This window comes from Erinaceus europaeus, chromosome 13 (genome assembly GCF_950295315.1).
Source record: "Erinaceus europaeus chromosome 13, mEriEur2.1, whole genome shotgun sequence".
NCBI classification, from domain to species: Eukaryota; Metazoa; Chordata; class Mammalia; order Eulipotyphla; family Erinaceidae; genus Erinaceus; species Erinaceus europaeus.
The window spans coordinates 95043063-95061675 of NC_080174.1; the positions used below are offsets into that span (position 1 = coordinate 95043063).

Consider the following 18613-nt stretch of genomic DNA (forward strand, 5'->3'; position numbering starts at 1 on the left):
GTTTCATGTGCTCAAAGATGACTGGAACAACTGAATGTTTTACTACATTGTTTACATTCATAGGGTTTCTCTCCACTGTGAATGCTTTCATGTCTCTGAAGATGACTGGAACAACTGAATGTTTTACTACACTGTTTACATTCATAGGGTTTCTTCCCACTGTGAGTTCTTTCATGTGCCCGAAGATGACCAGCTTGACTGAATGTTTTAGTACATTGTTTACATTCATAGGGTTTCTCTCCACTGTGAGTTCTTTCATGTTTTTGAAGATGAATAGGATAAGTGAATGATTTGTTGTATACTTCACATTCTTGAGATAGTCTAGCATTATGACTATCTTTGCCCTCAGAGATTTTTACTGTTGTATTACTGTAAAACAACAAAGAATTAATGACATTTTAATGAATAACACTGTAATTGATTATCAAAATGCAGGACATTGTTTTATTTAATAAGCCACAAAAATCAGACTTTAGAAATAGATAAAACTAAAACATACTGAGGGAGGGAGTCAAGTGATAGTGCAGCAGGTTAAGCACATGTGGTGCAAAGCGTAAGGATCCTCTTTAGAGCCCCCTACTCCCCACCCACAGGGGAGGTACTTCACAGGCTATGAAACAGGTCTGCTGGTGTCTATCTTTCTCTTCCCCTGTGTTCCCACCCTCTCTCCTTTTCTCTCTGTCCTATCCAACAACGAAATCAAGAACAATAAAAATAGTAACTACAACAATAAAACACAAGAGCAAAAGGGATAATAATTATTTAAAAAAACAAAATGAAAAAAATCACAGATATTGAAAAATAATAAAAAGATCTCAAGTTAAAAGTAAAGTTAAAAAAATGGTAAAAACGGATGGGCAGTGGTGTACCTGGCTGAGCGCACATGCTACAATGAGCAAAGAACAGGCTTCAAGCCCCCATCCCCACCTGCAGGAGGAAAGCTTTGCAAGTGGCAAAATAGGAATGCAGGAGACTTTGTCTCTCCCCTCTCTACGTCCCCATTCCTATTGATTTCTCTGTGTCCCTATACAATACATAAGTAAATAAATAAAAAAACTCATAATACCTAAATACTTTCCTATAAATATGTTATGCCAAATATAATGGTATCATTACTGGTATTTTACATGCATTAATTCAACTTCTATTGGTTAATAGCAAGTTTTGGATCTGTGTTGAAATTTTCCACTAGAAATATTGATCTCTTCTGGAAGGGCTACGTCTAAGTATCATAAAAACATAGATATTTGCAAGGATCATGGTTCCATCACCAGGCTCCCCACGCGCAGGGGAGTTGCTTCACAGGTGGTGAGGCAGGTCTGCAGGTATCTATCTTTCTCTCCCCCTCTGTCTCTCCCTTCTCTCTCCATTTCTCTCTGTCCTATCTAACAATGACAACATCAATAACAATAATAACAACAATGAAAACAAGGACAAAAAAGAAAATAAATAAAAAATATTTAGATAGATAGATAGATACTCATACATTGAAGACATTCTTATTGCTTCCAAGTGTATTATTTTATAAATACTTAACATCTTTGCCCCTATTTAAAATTTTCCACTTACTTGTTACATGTGAGAAAGATTTTCCTGTAAAGTGGAGAAAAGACAGATAATGTAGGACATCATTATGGTACTCAGTGCCTCAGATGGGAACTTCAGTCATGTACATCACATACATCACATTGGAGTCTCTTGTCCAACGATTTTATAATGTAGTCATGAAGTATTTTTGATTTGCTTATTTTAAAATTGATCTATTTGTGGCAGTGACGATAACTTTCATTTTCTGAATGAACTGTATTTAAAGGGGTCATATGCAATTGTTAGGTCAGTAGAGAGCACGCCATTAAGAACCCATGAGTCTACTTATTCAGGGAAACCATGCAGGCACCTGATCTCAGTAAATTACAGAGACAACACTTTTGAAAACACAGTTGTTTTTTAGGTGGTACATCATGTTTTATTGTAAATGTGAGTCTCACCTTTGTTTACTCCCATGCAAGATATGCTGCCCTTTGGTGGAATATTCTTGCATCTTTTCTAAAATTGCAAAATATAAAACATATTAGAAATTATAAAAATCGAGGCAGAGGGTAGATAGCATAATGGTTATGCAAACAGAGTCTCATGCCTGAGCCTACAAAGTCTCAGGTTCAATCCCCCAAACCACCATAAGCCAGAGCTGAATAGTGAATGAAAGTTCCTCAAGTTTTCACACATCACATCTCTGTAGAGTTTCTTCTCTGAAGGATTCAATAGTGCCCACTCCTCTTGTGTGAATATCACAGTTACATCTTCATAGGTCACTGAGCCCTAAAATATGTGCAATGTGTTCATGTGAGAAAATGTGAGTGACAGCAGATTAGTCATTCAGTCTCTACTTTAGGAAGCCAGTGAAGGATTGATTGTCTCATCTGCAAACATGTCTTTGGTGCCTTGAAAATCAAATACCTCTTAATTATGCTCTAGAAGTTGGTACATTGATTATAACAATGGCCTCTCACAAGGCCGAGTTCAATCCCTGGCATCTCACATGACAGAGAAATATCCCTATTCTCACTCTTCCCCTCTATACTTTTGTAATTAGTAAATGATAAAACCTTAAAGTTGTGTGGGAGTACAACTGATAGGATGCTCACATTACCATATAAAAGGACCAAGATTCTATATATCCTAGTTCTCACATGCACAGGGGGAGGGGGTGGCACTGTATTCTTCACAAGTGGTGGAGAAGTTTTGGACATTTCCTTATTTATAATGTAAAGTTTATATAAGAGAATTTGATAGGGAGAGTGAAGTAGAAGGTAACTGGAATTGAACCCTTAGCCCCTGGGGACTTACAGCTCAAAGTTGGTGTGTCTTCTTCTATCTTCAGTTCTTCTCATAAAAAGAAAATAAACATTAATTTCATTTATTATATATGAATAACAATTTTACATCACACACACAGATAGATATATCTCTACTTCACTTTCCTTATTTAATTCACTTCACCTATAGAAAACTCAAAAATATCAATAAGAAAATAGACACTGGGTGTAATGAATTCATAATTAAGCCACAGTGATAAAATAAATAAATAAAAGATGGGATAAAAAAAGAACACATGTGATGATTATGATAAGTTTGTTAGAAATGAAACAGGAAGAGGTCTGGGAGGTGACACAGTGGTAAAGCTTTGGACTCTCAAGCATGAGGTGCCGAGTTTGATCCCTGGCATCACATGTGCCAGAGTGATGTCTGGTTCTCTCTCCTGCTAAATTTCTCATAAATAAATAAAATATTAAAAAAGAAAAGAAGAAATGAAACATCTCAAGCCACACAGCTCTTTATTATTAACAGGTGCAGGGCAGGGTGCACCTGGTTAAGGGTACATATCACCATTGGATCGACCTTCTCGTGGTGCATCCCGTGAGTACCCATTCATTGGGGAAACTGACGATCCTTCCTAGCTGACTGAATCCACATGGATCCCAGTCACTTTCAAAGCCAGCAACAAGCAGCTCCTGACAGCTTTCAACCTGACCTGTTGACTGGCTACGGAAGAAGGGCAAACGCTAGAAGAAGAACCATGACACAAGACCTAGGTTTGACACTTGCTTCCCTCTTAGTGGGGGACACTTCATGAGCAGTGAACAGGCCTGCAGGTGTCTCCTATCAAATAAAATGGAAAGAAAAAGATGGTGTTCTGCAGCAGTGGATTCAAAGTTCTTACAATGAGCTCAGGAAATAACAGTGGTTTAGGATTGGGCCATAGTGCAGTGGGTTAAGTGCATGAGGTGCAAAGTACAAGAACCAGAGTGGAGATCCCGGTTCGAGCCCCCAGCTCCCCAGCTGCAGTGGAGTCACTTCACAATTGGCAGAGCAGGTCTGCAGGAGTCTTAAGTTTCTCTCTCCCTCTGTCTTCCCCTCCTCTCTCCATTTCTCTCTGTCCTATCCAACAGTGAGCAACATCAACAATAACAATAATAACCACAACAAGGATTCAACAACAAGGGCAAGAAAAGGGGGGGAAAAGAAATAAACCGGGTGAAGGAAAATAAAGGGAGGCCAAGGAGAACAGTAATCCAGTAATATGCATCCGCCTCAATTTCTATCTATGATAGAAAGTAGAATATAATTTATAAATAGAAAAAGATGCTATGAGAGTGAGATCATCCCGTATTCGTCCTTCTGTTTCTGACTTATTTCACTCAACATGATTTTTTCAAGGTCCATCCAAGATCGGCTGAAAACGGTGAAGTCACCATTTTTTACAGCTGAATAGTATTCCATTGTGTATATATACCACAACTTGCTCAGCCACTCATCTGTTGTTGGACACCTGGGTTGCTTTCATGTTTTGGCTATTACAAATTGTGCTGCCAATAACATATGTGTACAAAGATCTTTTTGGATGGATATGTTGGGTTCCTTAGGATATATTGCCAGGAGGGGAATTGCAGGGTCATAGGGTAGGTCCATTTCTAGCCTTCTGAGAGTTCTCCAGACTGTTCTCCACAGAGGTAGGACCAATTGACATGCTATGAGGAGGAGGGAATCATTGTGGAAAGTCTGTAGCAGTGAAAGGGTATTTTGTTCCTTAAGATGCACATGGATGTTACAACAGTAACCAAAAACCTATAGAAGTCATCCTCAACAACCAGACCATCACAAATAGGGCATATATAAAAACACTCTAAAACTCTACAAGAATGGCGTTAAAATATCTTCAATCTTTGATATCAATAAATGTCAATGGCCTGAATTCACCTATTAAAAGACACAGAGTAGGAAGATGGATCAGAAAACACAACCCAACAATATGTTGTCTACAGGAAATGCACCTAACTCAACAAGACAAACACAGACTTAAAGTGAAAGGATGGAAAACTATCATACAAGCCAATGGCCCACAAAAAAGGGCAGGAACAGCTATTCTCATATCTGACATGATAGACTTTAAAATAGATAAGATTAAAAAAGATAGGAATGGACACTACTTAATGCTCAGAGGATCAGTCAATCAAGAGGACTTAACAATTATTAATATCTATGCACCCAATGAGAAGCCATCTAAATACATCAAACTTCTACTGAAAGAGCTACAGCAATATATTAACAGTAACACAATTATAGTAGGGGACTTCAACACCCCACTCTCTCAACTTGACAGATCATCCAGGAAGAAAATCCGTAAAGACATAAGGGAGCTAAATGAACAGATAGATAAACTAGAACTATTGGACATTTTCAGAGTGATTCATCCCAAGAAACTGGAATACACATTTTACTCAAATCCACATGGATCATTCTCAAGGATAGACCATATGTTAGGCCACAAAGACAGCATCAGCCTATTCAAGAGCACTGAAATCATCCCAAGCATCTTCTCAGACCACAGTGGAATGAAACTAACACTTAACAATCAACAAAAGATTAGTAACAGTGCCAAAATGTGGAAGCTCAACAGTACACTTCTTAACAACTTCTGGGTCAAAGAGGAAAACAAGGAAGAAATCAAAATGTTTCGAGAGTTCAATGAAAATGAAGACACAAGCTACCAAAATATTTGGGACACAGCAAAAGCAGTCCTAAGAGGGAAGTTCATAGCTATACAAGCACACATTAGGAAACAAGAAAAGGCACAAATAAACAGCCTGATTGCACATCTTAAAGACCTAGAAGAACAACAGAGGAATCCTAAAGCAACCAGAAGGACAGAAATCACTAAAGTTAGGGCAGAAATAAATAACATTGAGAATAGGAAAACCATACAAAAGATCAATGAAAGTAAATGTTGGTTCTTCGAAAGAGTAAACAAAATTGACAAACCTTTAGCCAGACTCACAAAACAAAAAAGGGAGAAGACCCAAATAAATCGGATAATAAATGAAAGAGGAGATAGCACAACAGATACTGCAGAAATTCAACATATCATGCGAGGCTTCTATGAACAACTATATGCCACCAAGCTAGAGAACCTGGAAGAAATGAATGATTTCCTAGATGCCTACCAACTTCCAAAACTAAGTAAAGAGGAAGTGGATAACATGAACAGGCCCATCAACAGCTAATGAAATTGAAACAGTTATCAAAAATCTTCCCAAAAATAAAAGTCCTGGACCAGATGGTTTTACAAATGAATTCTACAAAACCTTCAAAGAAGAACTAATACCTCTACTTTTAAAAGTCTTCCAGAAGATTGAAGACACTGGAATACTCCCTGCCAGCTTCTATGAAGCCAACATCACCCTGATACCAAAAGCAGACAGGGACACAACTAAAAAAGAAAACTACAGACCAATATCTCTGATGAACATAGATGTGAAAATATTGAACAAAATTCTAGCCAACTGGATACAGCAGTATATCAAAAATATTGTTCATCATGACCAAGTGGGGTTTATCCCAGGCATGCAAGGTTGGTTTAATATACGTAAATCAATCAATGTGATCCACCACATCAATAAAAGCAAGACCAAAAACCACATGGTCATATCAATAGATGCAGAGAAAGCCTTTGACAAAATACAACATCCCTTTATGATCAAAACACTACAAAAAATGAGAATAGATGGAAAATTCCTGAAGATAGTGGAGTCTATATATAGCAAACCCACAGCCAACATCAGACTCAATGGTGAAAAACTGGAAGCATTTCCCCTCAGATCAGGTACTAGACAGGGCTGCCCAATATCACCATTACTATTCAACATAGTGTTGGAAGTTCTTGCCATAGCAATCAGGCAGGAGCAAAGAATTAAAGGCATACAGATTGGCAGAGAAGAAGTCAAACTCTCCTTATTTTCAGATGATATGATAGTATACATGGTAAAACCTAAGGAATCCAGCAAGAAGCTTTTGGAAATCATCAGGCAATACAGTAATGTGTCAGGCTATAAAATTAACATTCAAAAGTCAGTGGCATTCCTATATGCAAACACTAAGGTAGAAGAAATTGAAATCCAGAAATCAGTTCCTTTTTCTATAGCAACAAAAACAATAAAATATCTAGGAGTAAACCTAACCAAAGAAGTGAAAGACTTGTATACTGAAAATTATGAGTCACTACTCAAAGAAATTGAAAAAGACACAAAGAAATGGAAAGATATTCCATGTTCATGGGTTGGAAGAATTAACATCATCAAAATGAATATATTACCCAGAGCCATCTACAAATTTAATGCTATCCCCATCAAGATCCCAAGCACATTTTTTAGGAGAATAGAAAAAATGCTACAAATGTTTATCTGGAACCAGAAAAGACCTAGAATTGCCAAAACAATCTTGAGAAAAAAGAACAGAACAAGAGGCATCACACTCCGAGATCTCAAACTGTATTATAGGGCCATTGTCATCAAAACTGCTTGGTACTGGAACATGAACAGACACACTGACCAGTGGAATAGAATTGAGAGCCCAGAAATGAGGCCCCACATCTATGGACACCTATCTAATCTTTGACAAAGGGGCCCAGACTATTACATGGGGAAAGCAGAGTCTCTTCAACAAATGGTGTTGGAAACAATGGATTGAAACATGCAGAAGAATGAAAATGAATCACTGTATTTCACCAAATACAAAAGTAAATTCCAAGTGGATCAAGGACTTGGATGTTAGACCAGAAACTATCAGATACTTAGAGGAAAATATTGGCAGAACTTTTTTCCGCATAAATTTTAAAGACATTTTCAATGAAATGAATCCAATTACAAAGAAGACTAAGGCAAGTATACACCTATGGGACTACATCAAATTAAAAAGCTTCTTCACAGCAAAAGAAACCACTACCCAAATCAAGAGACCCCTCACAGAATGGGAGAAGATCTTTACATGCCATACATCAGATAAGAGTTTAATAACCAACATATATAAAGAGTTTGCCAGACTCAACAACAAGACAACAAATAACCCCATACAAAAATGGGGGGAGGATATGGACAGAATATTCACCACAGAAGAGATCCAAAAGGCCAAGAAACACATGAAAAAATGCTCCAAGTCTCTGATTGTCAGAGAAATGCAAATCAAGACAACAATGAGATATCACTTCACTCCTGTGAGAATGTCATACATCAGAAAAGGTAACAGCAGCAAATGCTGGAGAGGGTGTGGGGTCAAAGGAACCCTCCTGCACTGCTGGTGGGAATGTCAATTGGTCCAGCCTCTGTGGAGAACAGTCTGGAGAACTCTCAGAAGGCTAGAAATGGACCTACCCTATGACCCTGCAATTCCCCTCCTGGGGATATATCCTAAGGAACCCAACACATCCATCCAAAAAGATCTGTGTACACATATGTTCTTGGCAGCACAATTTGTAATAGCCAAAACCTGGAAGCAACCCAGGTGTCCAACAACAGATGAGTGGCTGAGCAAGTTGTGGTATCTATACACAATGGAATACTACTCAGCTGTAAAAAATGGTGACTTCACCGTTTTCAGCCGATCTTGGATGGACCTTGAAAAAATCATGTTGAAAAAAAAAATTAAAAAAAAAGAAAAAATCATGTTGAGTGAAATAAGTCAGAAACAGAAGGATGAATATGGGATGATCTCACTCTCAGGCCGAAGTTGAAAAACAAGATTAGAAAAGAAAACACAAGTCGAACCTGATATGGAATTGGAGTATTATACCAAAGTAAAAGACTCTGGGGTGGGTGGGTCGGTGGGGAGAATACAGGTCCATGAAAGATGATGAATGACATAGTGGGGGTTGTATTGTTAAATGGGAATCTGGGGAATGTTATGCATGTACAAATAAAAAAAAATAGTCATCCCATACACAATGCTGGGTAGAGAGAAAAAGAGGTTCAAGTGGTGGCACCCTTGCTAAGTGTTCATTTTATAGTGTGCAAATACCCAGTTCAAGCCTCCTGTCCCCATCTACAGGAGGAAAGCTTCATTAATTGTGAAGCAGGACTGCAGGTTTCTGTGTCTCCCTTGCTATCTCCCCTGCCCTATCCATTTCTCATGTACTCACACAACTCAGTAGAGTAACATGAACAACCACAATAAATGTACAGAAAGACATTTATAATCTCTTTAACCAAGACAATGTTTAGTCACAGGGCAATTAAAAATTGCTCACAGTCCCTGAGTGTCAGATACCTGCATATTAGAAAAATAAAGTTTCATTTTTTAAAAAGAGTAATTCTGGGTTAATACCCTTTTGTAGATTTACTGAATTTTATAATATCTTACACAAAGATTAAGAAAAGCATACATAGAAACTAAGCAGAATTTTGTTAGCTCTCTGATATCCCAGGAAAGACATCTTTCTCAGTGGGAATACCGGAGTAATGCCATTACTTTTATCTGCAAAAATTAACATTTTCAACAGTTCTATGTCATTAATCAACATAAGAATAGTTCATCCTCTATACAATGCTGGGTAGAGAGAAAAAGAAGGCTAGGGGGTCAAATGGTGAGACACATGGTTAAGTGTTCATTTTAAAATGTGCAAATACCCAGTTCAAGCCTCCTGTCCCCATATACAGGAGGAAAGCTTCATGAAATGTGAAGCAGGCCTGCAGGTTTCTCTCTGTGTCTCCCTTGCTATCTCCACTGCCCCATCCATTTCTCAATCCTTTATTAAATAAATACACAAATATTTTAAAAATCTACTTTAAAGAAGAGAAAAAATTCCTTCCAGCTCCATCCAAGATGAGTCAGAGAAGGTGTGCTCACTGTTCTTAATAGCTGTGTAGTATTCCATTTTGCATATATATAACACAGCTTTATCAACCACTCATCTGTTGTTGAGCACCTGGGTTGCTTCCAGGTTTTAACTAATACAAATTGTGCTGCTATGAACATAGGTGTATGCCACACCTGTCTGGCCAGATAGGCAGGCCACGACCGCGGTGTGACAAAACAGTGCGGGTGACCTGGTTAGGGAACCGGACAGGGGCCTTACAAGCTCCTGTACGGAAGACCATACCCAAGATAGGTGGTGGACAGAAGCCTGGATATTTGTGTGGACGGGTCCCTGGGTCTCCCGGTTGGCGGAAAGGCCTTGGAGGGCTAGGTGGACTTGGTTTCGCTTCTGAAAGCTTACTGTTGTTGTTTATCATGCTTTATGCAGGCCACCCAGGGAATGTCCAGGAGACTCCGGAGACGCTTACAGTGCAACCCCCCAAGTCTAGTCTGGACATTCCAGATGGGACCCCACTGGATGAAAAGCCCCTTACAACAGTAAATCCCAGCACTTCAAGCCCCAATGACTTGGCTATCCAGGTTGAGCAAGGACTGAGCACTATTCTCAGAAATATTACATTCAATCATACAGACAATGGTCCTTTAGCTTTCCCAGGAAACATGTTACATAGCAACCCTGAAATGCACCTGCATATTGTCTTAGGTAGATTACAGGAAAGTGAGCTTGGCTTAAGGATCAGAGCAAGGCGCCGTGTTCCCACTAGTGCCCCCCCCTATTCTGGGTATTAAGGTCCAGTGCTTGGAAGGAGAAAGAATAGCCTTTTGGATAAATGAGAGCAGTGAAAGCATTTAGTTCTTACTGATAAATTGACTTTTGTCTGAAACCAAAGGGATGTGGTTAATAACCCATGAAAGAACAGTATGGCTGTGCTTTCGTTTTGCTAGTAGTTGTATGCCTTCAGTTCCTCCTGTCTGTGTTACTTATAAAAAATGTACCCTGCGTACTTTGTGGTCAACTGACTTGGCCAGCTTTTGATTTATGCTTCTTTGTTATGCTATTATAAAAAGAATCTCTATATCAGTAAAAGATTGCAGCAGCATTGAAACTCATGTGTCTCAGTGTTGTCTGTCGCGCCGAATCCACCTCCCACCTATAAGTCTCATTCTCCCTGGATCGGCCTGCTGAGCCCCCAGTTGGGTGGTCGGCGGCACCTGGCGCCTTGAACAGGGACTTGAAGACAGGTGAGTATACTGTCAGGAGGGGATCGGTTCCTGCTGGAGGGTGCTGCAGACCCGCCAGAAGTATTTGGTTAAGGGCAGGTAATCATTAACAGTATGGGATTGTCAGGATCAAAGGGAAAACGTATGTTCCTCTCAGTATTGCAGCACATGCTGTTAGAGCGTGGGCTCCGAGTGTCAGAAGACACTGCCGCAGAATTTTATGCTAGGTTAGAAGAAGCCATAAATAGGATGATGCCCCAAAGTGAAGGGACAGCCATATTATTAAAGCAATTGGCTTGGGAAAATGCCAATCAGCTGTGTCGGGACCTAATTCGTCCCATACGTAGGACAGGGTCCCTACAGGATTACATACGAGCCTGTGCTGATGCCTCACCTGCGGTGGTACAGGGAATGGCATATGCAGCTGCAATGCATCGTACCCCCATTACCAAATTTATCAAGACTACTTATGGGGGTGGGCGGTCAGACAAAGACCTGAACTGCTTTGGTTGCGGTAAGCCTGGTCATAAAAGAGCAGCATGTCCCAATAAAGGCCAGAACAGAGAGTCGGCCAGTAAGGGTGTGGCACCAGGAATATGTCCCCGATGTAATAAAGGGAGACATTGGAAAAATGAATGCAGGTCAAAGTTCCACAAAGATGGGACCACTTTAAAGGAAACAGAGACAAAAAACTAATTGAGGGGCTGCCTCTCAGCCCCACGCCAAGAGAGGATCCAAAAGGGACAGAATGTCCAGACACAGGGACACAGATTGAGCCCCCCTCTAAAACTATTCATGACCTTCCTCGAGCCACCCCGGGTAGTGCAGGGCTTGATCTCGCAGCACAGAAGGACTATGTGTTGTCACCCCTGGATGGAATAGTGGTAATAGAGACTTGGGTTAAGGGCTCCTTACCATCAGGGCTGTTTGGGTTGATTTTAGGCAGAAGCTCTGGAAAGGACAAAGGTGTAGAAGTCATACCAGGAGTGATAGACGCAGATACCCGGGATGATATAAAAATTTTGTGTAGAGCCCTGAGAGAGGCTGTAATCATCAGAAAAGGACAAAGGATTGCACAGATCATATTGCTCCCCTATGTAAATTTGCCCAATCCAATTTTGATGCAGTCCAGAGAGGGGCAGTTTGGCTCCTCTGACATTGTGGCATGGGCTCAGGAAATTACTGCAGCAAGGCCGTTTCTTGAAATACACATTCAGGGAAAACCTATAAAAGGGTTGTTGGATACAGGAGCAGATAAAACCTGTATAGCAGGAAAAGACTGGCCTCAGGCATGGCCAGTCATCAGAACAGATTCAACCTTAATGGGTCTAGGGATGGCAGCTAATGTGGCCAAAAGCTCTGGGATCATTCCCTGGAGACATGGAAAAAAGACAGGGCATATACAGCCCTATGTAATTCCCTCATTGCCTTTTTCTTTGTGGGGGCGGGACATTATGCAGGACTTAAATCTCGCCCTGACCACTGACAATGTAGAGGACCAATATTTTTCATAGGGGCCATTGATAATTTATATGCAGATAGCATTCCATGGAAGTCATCTGAACCTGTATGGCAAAATCAATGGCCCCTCACCATGGAAAAAATAGAAGCCATACAACAAAGTGTGAAAGAACAAGTGGATAAGGGACATTTGAAAGAAAGCAATAGTCCTTGGAATACACCGGTTTTTGTAATTAAAAAGAAATCAGGCAAATGGAGATTGCTGCAAGACTTAAGAGCAGTTAATGCCACTATGGAAGACATGGGAGCCCTGCAGCCGGGGCTTCCTTCTCCTGTGGCTATTCCTAGAAATTATCATATTATAGTTATAGACTTGCAAGATTGTTTCTTTACTATCAAATTAAATCCCATAGATTGTAAAAGGTTTGCATTCTCTGTTCCCTCAGTCAATCATAAAGAGCCTTGTAAAAGATATGAATGGCAGGTGTTGCCTCAAGGCATGAAAAACAGTCCTACGTTGTGCCAGAAATTTGTAGATATGGCTGTGTCCCCCCTTAGGCATGGATATCCAGAGGCATATATCATACATTTTATGGACGATATTTTGATTGGGCATGAAGACATTAATCAGGCTAGACAAATATTAAGAGAAATGACTGTGTCTCTAGAAAAGTTTGGGCTAAGTCTAGCCCCAGACAAGATACAAGAAAATAGACCAATTCAGTATTTGGGACACAAGATACATGAAGGATATTTAACGTCTCAGCATGCCCACATTCGTAGGGACAAATTAAATACTTTAAATGACTTCCAGAAATTTCTGGGAAACATTAATTGGGTTAGACCATATTTGAAAATCACAACCGGAGAATTAAGCCCCCTATTTGATATATTACATGGGGATTCACATCCTAAGTCAAAAAGACAGCTGACCCCTGAGGCCACAGCTGCACTACAATTGGTGGAGGAAAGGCTAGAACAAGCTAGACTGCATCAAGTGAATTATGCCATACCTTGGGCATTGCTCATAATGAAAACTGCTTATACACCCACAGGATGCCTGTGGCAAGATGCTCTGCTAGAATGGGTCCATCTGCCCCACTCTCCATCAAAAGGTCTCATCTCATATCCGAGCCTGGTAGACTTACAGGACTGTGGAAAGGGCCAGACCCTCTTATAACTTCAGGGCGAGGGTATGCTTGTGTCTTTCCACAGGATGGAGAATCTCCCATCTGGATCCCAGATCGACTCATCAGGCACGTCGCGACGCCCCAACCGAAACCGAAAGAAGATGAAGCAGCTACGGAGGAAACTGCAGAGGTGCACACTGACGCCGCAGCCGATGGCGGGATCGCTCCCAACCATGAGCCAGATACAGCGGTTGATCCAAGTGGCCACGCAGGCAGTGCATGAGGAGGGGAAACCCCCTTTTATGGCTAATATTTTCCTTGCTTGCAAAAAGGAGTTTGATGTTATGCTGTTAGTAAAAAGACCTGCTTATGTTATGATGCCTGTAGACCTTAAACAGGAAGCATGGTTTGAGGATACAGGACTCATGGTTGTACAAAGACTAAATGAATTATTGCGGCCAAAAAGATTTGTGGCAGCACTTATCCTAGGAATTTCAGCCTTAATAGCTATCCTTACCTCTTTCGCCGTTTCGACGACAGCTTTAGTAAAAAACATCCAGACAGCCCATTTTGTGAATGACATGCATAGGAACATTTCCTTAATACTTGCTGAACAGCATATTATAGATAAAAAGTTAGAAGCAAAACTCAACGCTCTTGAGGAAGTGGTTATAGCCCTGGGGCAGGATGTAGCTAACATAAAAGCTAGAATGGCAACAAAGTGTCACGTCTCCTTTAAGTACATTTGTGTCACCCCAGCTAAATATAATGATACAGAAAATTGGAATAAGACAAAAGCACATTTATTAGGAATCTGGAAAGATAATGATTTAACTCATGATTTTCAGGAGGTGCAAGATTATATCACTGCTACCAGCACTGCTCATTTAAATAATTTTGGATTCGAATCCCTAGCTCAGCAGCTCTATGAGAATGTCTCTGCTCTCAATCCTTTCACTTGGTGGCATTATGCAATAGTGGCAGCTGTTGCCCTAATAATAATCATAGTGGTTTTCATGGTGTTTCCTTGTCTTTTCAGAGCTCTCCTATTGGCCATCAAAACCACCCGGAGGGACCTAGAGGAATTCCGTCTTAAAAACAAAAAACCGGGAACTGCCACACCTGTCTGGCCAGATAGGCAGGCCACGACCGCGGTGTGACAAAACAGTGCGGGTGACCTGGTTAGGGAACCGGACAGGGGCCTTACAAGCTCCTGTACGGAAGACCGTACCCAAGATAGGTGGTGGACAGAAGCCTGGATATTTGTGTGGACGGATCCCTGGGTCTCCCGGTTGGCGGAAAGGCCTTGGAGGGCTAGGTGGACTTGGTTTCGCTTCTGAAAGCTTACTGTTGTTGTTTATCATGCTTTATGCAGGCCACCCAGGGAATGTCCAGGAGACTCCGGAGACGCTTACAGTGCAACCCCCCAAGTCTAGTCTGGACATTCCAGATGGGACCCCACTGGATGAAAAGCCCCTTACAACAGTAAATCCCAGCACTTCAAGCCCCAATGACTTGGCTATCCAGGTTGAGCAAGGACTGAGCACTATTCTCAGAAATATTACATTCAATCATACAGACAATGGTCCTTTAGCTTTCCCAGGAAACATGTTACATAGCAACCCTGAAATGCACCTGCATATTGTCTTAGGTAGATTACAGGAAAGTGAGCTTGGCTTAAGGATCAGAGCAAGGCGCCGTGTTCCCACTAGTGCCCCCCCCTATTCTGGGTATTAAGGTCCAGTGCTTGGAAGGAGAAAGAATAGCCTTTTGGATAAATGAGAGCAGTGAAAGCATTTAGTTCTTACTGATAAATTGACTTTTGTCTGAAACCAAAGGGATGTGGTTAATAACCCATGAAAGAACAGTATGGCTGTGCTTTCGTTTTGCTAGTAGTTGTATGCCTTCAGTTCCTCCTGTCTGTGTTACTTATAAAAAATGTACCCTGCGTACTTTGTGGTCAACTGACTTGGCCAGCTTTTGATTTATGCTTCTTTGTTATGCTATTATAAAAAGAATCTCTATATCAGTAAAAGATTGCAGCAGCATTGAAACTCATGTGTCTCAGTGTTGTCTGTCGCGCCGAATCCACCTCCCACCTATAAGTCTCATTCTCCCTGGATCGGCCTGCTGAGCCCCCAGTTGGGTGGTCGGCGGCAGGTGTATACATATCTTTTTGGTTGGGTGTTATGGTGTCTTGGGGTATATCCCCTGTCGGGCTGTCTTCGCGATAGGAGACAGACGACCTGGGACTCATGGTTGAGCTGTAGGCAGTATTTCTTTATTTATGTAGAATGCAGCAAAATCTAAGCCGAGCTAAACTAAAACTAACTACAACTACCTAAAACGAACAATGCTATCCTTATATACTTTCCAAGTAGGGTGTGAACAGGATGTGACGTAGAGAGGGTGGAGAGAAAAGTGACTGGTGAAAATCAGGGAGTGACAAGGAGAGGGGGTGGAGCAAAAACACATCATCAACCAGTGGGAATTGAACCAATGCCCTGCAGTGGTTATGTAAATAGAATACAGTGGAAATGTAAATACAATACAGTGTTAAGCAGGGGGGATTAAACCAAATGAAACAGAAGGGGTTTTTAAAAGCAGAAGTAGAAGCATACCAACAGTCCCCAGGGGAGGAATTACTAGGTCATATGGAAAGTCCATGTCTAGCTTTGTGAGAGTTCTCCAGACAGATCTCCACAGAGGTTGGACCAATTTACATTCCCACCAGTAGTGCACAGGGTTCCTCTGTCCCCACAGCCTCTCCAGCATTTGTTGCTGTTGTCCTTTTTGATGTCTGCCATTCTCACAGGGGTGAGGTGCTAGCTCAAAGTTGTCTTTATTTGCATTTCTTTGACAATCAGTGACCTGGAGCAATTTTTCATGTGTTTGTCACCCTTTTGGATTTCTTCTGTTGTGAATATTCTGTTCATATCCTCTGCCCATTTTTGGTTGGGGACATTTGGGTTTTTGTTGCTAAGTTTGCTGAGCTCTTTGTATATGTGGTTATTCATTTCTTGTCTGATATGGCATCTGAAGGTCTTCTCCCATTCTCTGAGGGATCCCTTTGTTTGTGTGATAGTTTCTTTGGCTGTGCAGTTTTTCAATTTGATGAGTCCCATTGATTTGTTATTATTATTTTCTACTTTTTTTTTTTAAAGAATGGAGGTTTTTTTCTAACGTAAAAAAATTTGTTTTAAACTTTATTTTTATTATTAACGACAGACAGAAATTGAGGGGAAGGGAAGACAGAAATGGAGAAAGACAGAGAGACAACTGCAACCCTGCTTCACCACTCATGAAACTATCCCACTGCAGGTGGGGGCCAGGGGCCTGAACCCACGTCCCTGTGCACTATAGTATATTCTCTTAACCAGGTGCGCCACTGCCTGGCCCGTCTACTTATTTTTCTTTTTTTTAAAAAAAAATTATTGAGTTTAGAGTATGGCACCAAAGTAAGAAAGCAGAAGTATACTAGAGTTTGCAGTGAGTACCTCCCTAATACTTCCTCTCCACTTTTCCAAGCTTTGGGTCCATGATTGCTCAACAATCTGTTTGGCTTTGTATGTTAACTCTCTTTTCAGTCACCAGGTTCCAGGTGTCATCAGGATGCCGGCCAGACTTCCCTGGATTGAGGACACCACCAATGTGTCCTGGAGCTCAGCTTCCCCAGAGACCCATCCTACTAGGGAAAGAGAGAGGCAGACTGGGAGTATGGACCGACCAGTCAATGCCCATGTTCAGCGAGGAAGCAATTACAGAAGCCAGACCTTCTACCTTATGCAACCCTCAATGACCCTGGGTCCATGCTCCCAGAGGGATAGAGAATGGGAAAACTATCGGGGGAGGGGGTGGGATATGGAGATTGGGCGGTGGGAATTGTGTGGAGTTGTACCCCTCCTACCCTATGGTTTTCTTAATTAATCCTTTCTTTAATAAAAAATAAATAAATTAAAAAAATTATTTATTTATTTATTAGATAGAGACAGCCAGAAATTGAAAGGTAAGGGGGACTAGAGAAGAGACACAGAGAGGCACCTGTAGCTCTACTTCACCACTTGTGAAGCTTTCCCCCTGCAGGTGGGGACTGGGGAATCAAATCTGGGTCCTTGCACACTGTACCATGTGCGCTCAACCAAGTGTGCCACATCCCAGCCCGTATCACTTTCTATTTTTCTGAATACTGACTCAGTTCTGTGTACAGGTCTTTCATGTCTTTGATCAGGTTTATTCCTAAATATTTTATTGATATTGCTGCAACAGAAAATGGGAGTGTGGGAGTCAGGTGGTGGTACAGTGGGTTAAGCGCCTGTAGTGCAAAGCACAAGGACTGGCGTAAGGATCCTGGTTCGAGCCTTGGCTCCCCACCTGCAGGGGAGCCGCTCAGCAGGCATTGAAGCAGGTCTGCGGGTGTCTCTCTGTATCTCTTCCTCTCTGTCTCCCCATTCTCTCTCAATTGCTCTCTGTCTCTATCCAATAACAAATAAAAATTAAACAAAAAATGGGAGTAAATTCTGGATATCCTCTTCTTTGGATTTAGTGTTTGCATAAAGAAATGTCACTGACTTTTGTACTCTTGATTTTGTAGCATGACTCCTTGATATATTGCCTAATAACTTCCAGTAACTTTCTCCTGGATTACTTAGACTTTTATTTTTTTAAAGAAGTGATTTATGAATTCATGACAAAGATAGGAGTAGAGAAAGAAATCCATTGCTGGGCTGGCTTCCCGGGTGGGAGACAGACGACCAGGGACTCATGACTGAGCTGGGAACACAGTTCAACAACTCAAAGCCTAATCACAATTCTGTCCTATCTATCTCCTGAGGTCGAAGTTTCAGGAACAGGAAGTATGTAGGATAGGGGGTGGGGAGAAGGAGAATATCAAGATAATCAGAGGAAATTAAACCAGTGAGAACAATGATTATGTAAATACAGCCTCAAGCAATGTAACAGAGGGGAATTAGAAGAAGAATTTAGTTGCTCAACAATTTGTTTGGCTTCGTATGTTAACTCTTTTCAATCACCAGGTTCCAGATGCCACCAGGATGCTGGCCAGGCTTCCCTGGATTGAAAACCCCACCAATGTGTCCTGGAGCTCAGCTTCCCCAGAGACACACCCTACTAGGGAAAGAGAGAGGCAGACTGGGAGT

The 18613-nt window shown here is 41.2% G+C and overlaps 1 protein-coding gene across 2 annotated transcripts in view; it reads right to left on the bottom strand.

The window, feature by feature from the left end:
* LOC132542433 (zinc finger protein 627-like) overlaps nucleotides 1–18613 on the bottom strand; it is a 62194-nt gene continuing 43581 nt past the window's right edge. The window contains exons 2-3 of one of the 2 annotated variants that reach the window (XR_009553447.1): nucleotides 1989–2046; nucleotides 19–369 (exon numbers count right to left, since the gene is read on the bottom strand). Coding sequence is in view for 1 of the 2 variants with exons in the window: in XM_060205050.1 (XP_060061033.1) it covers nucleotides 12–369 (358 nt within the window). In the remaining variant the exon portion in view is untranslated. Of the gene's footprint in view, nucleotides 370–1988; nucleotides 2047–18613 lie in introns of both variants that reach the window. The other variant, XM_060205050.1, reaches the window with a different exon arrangement.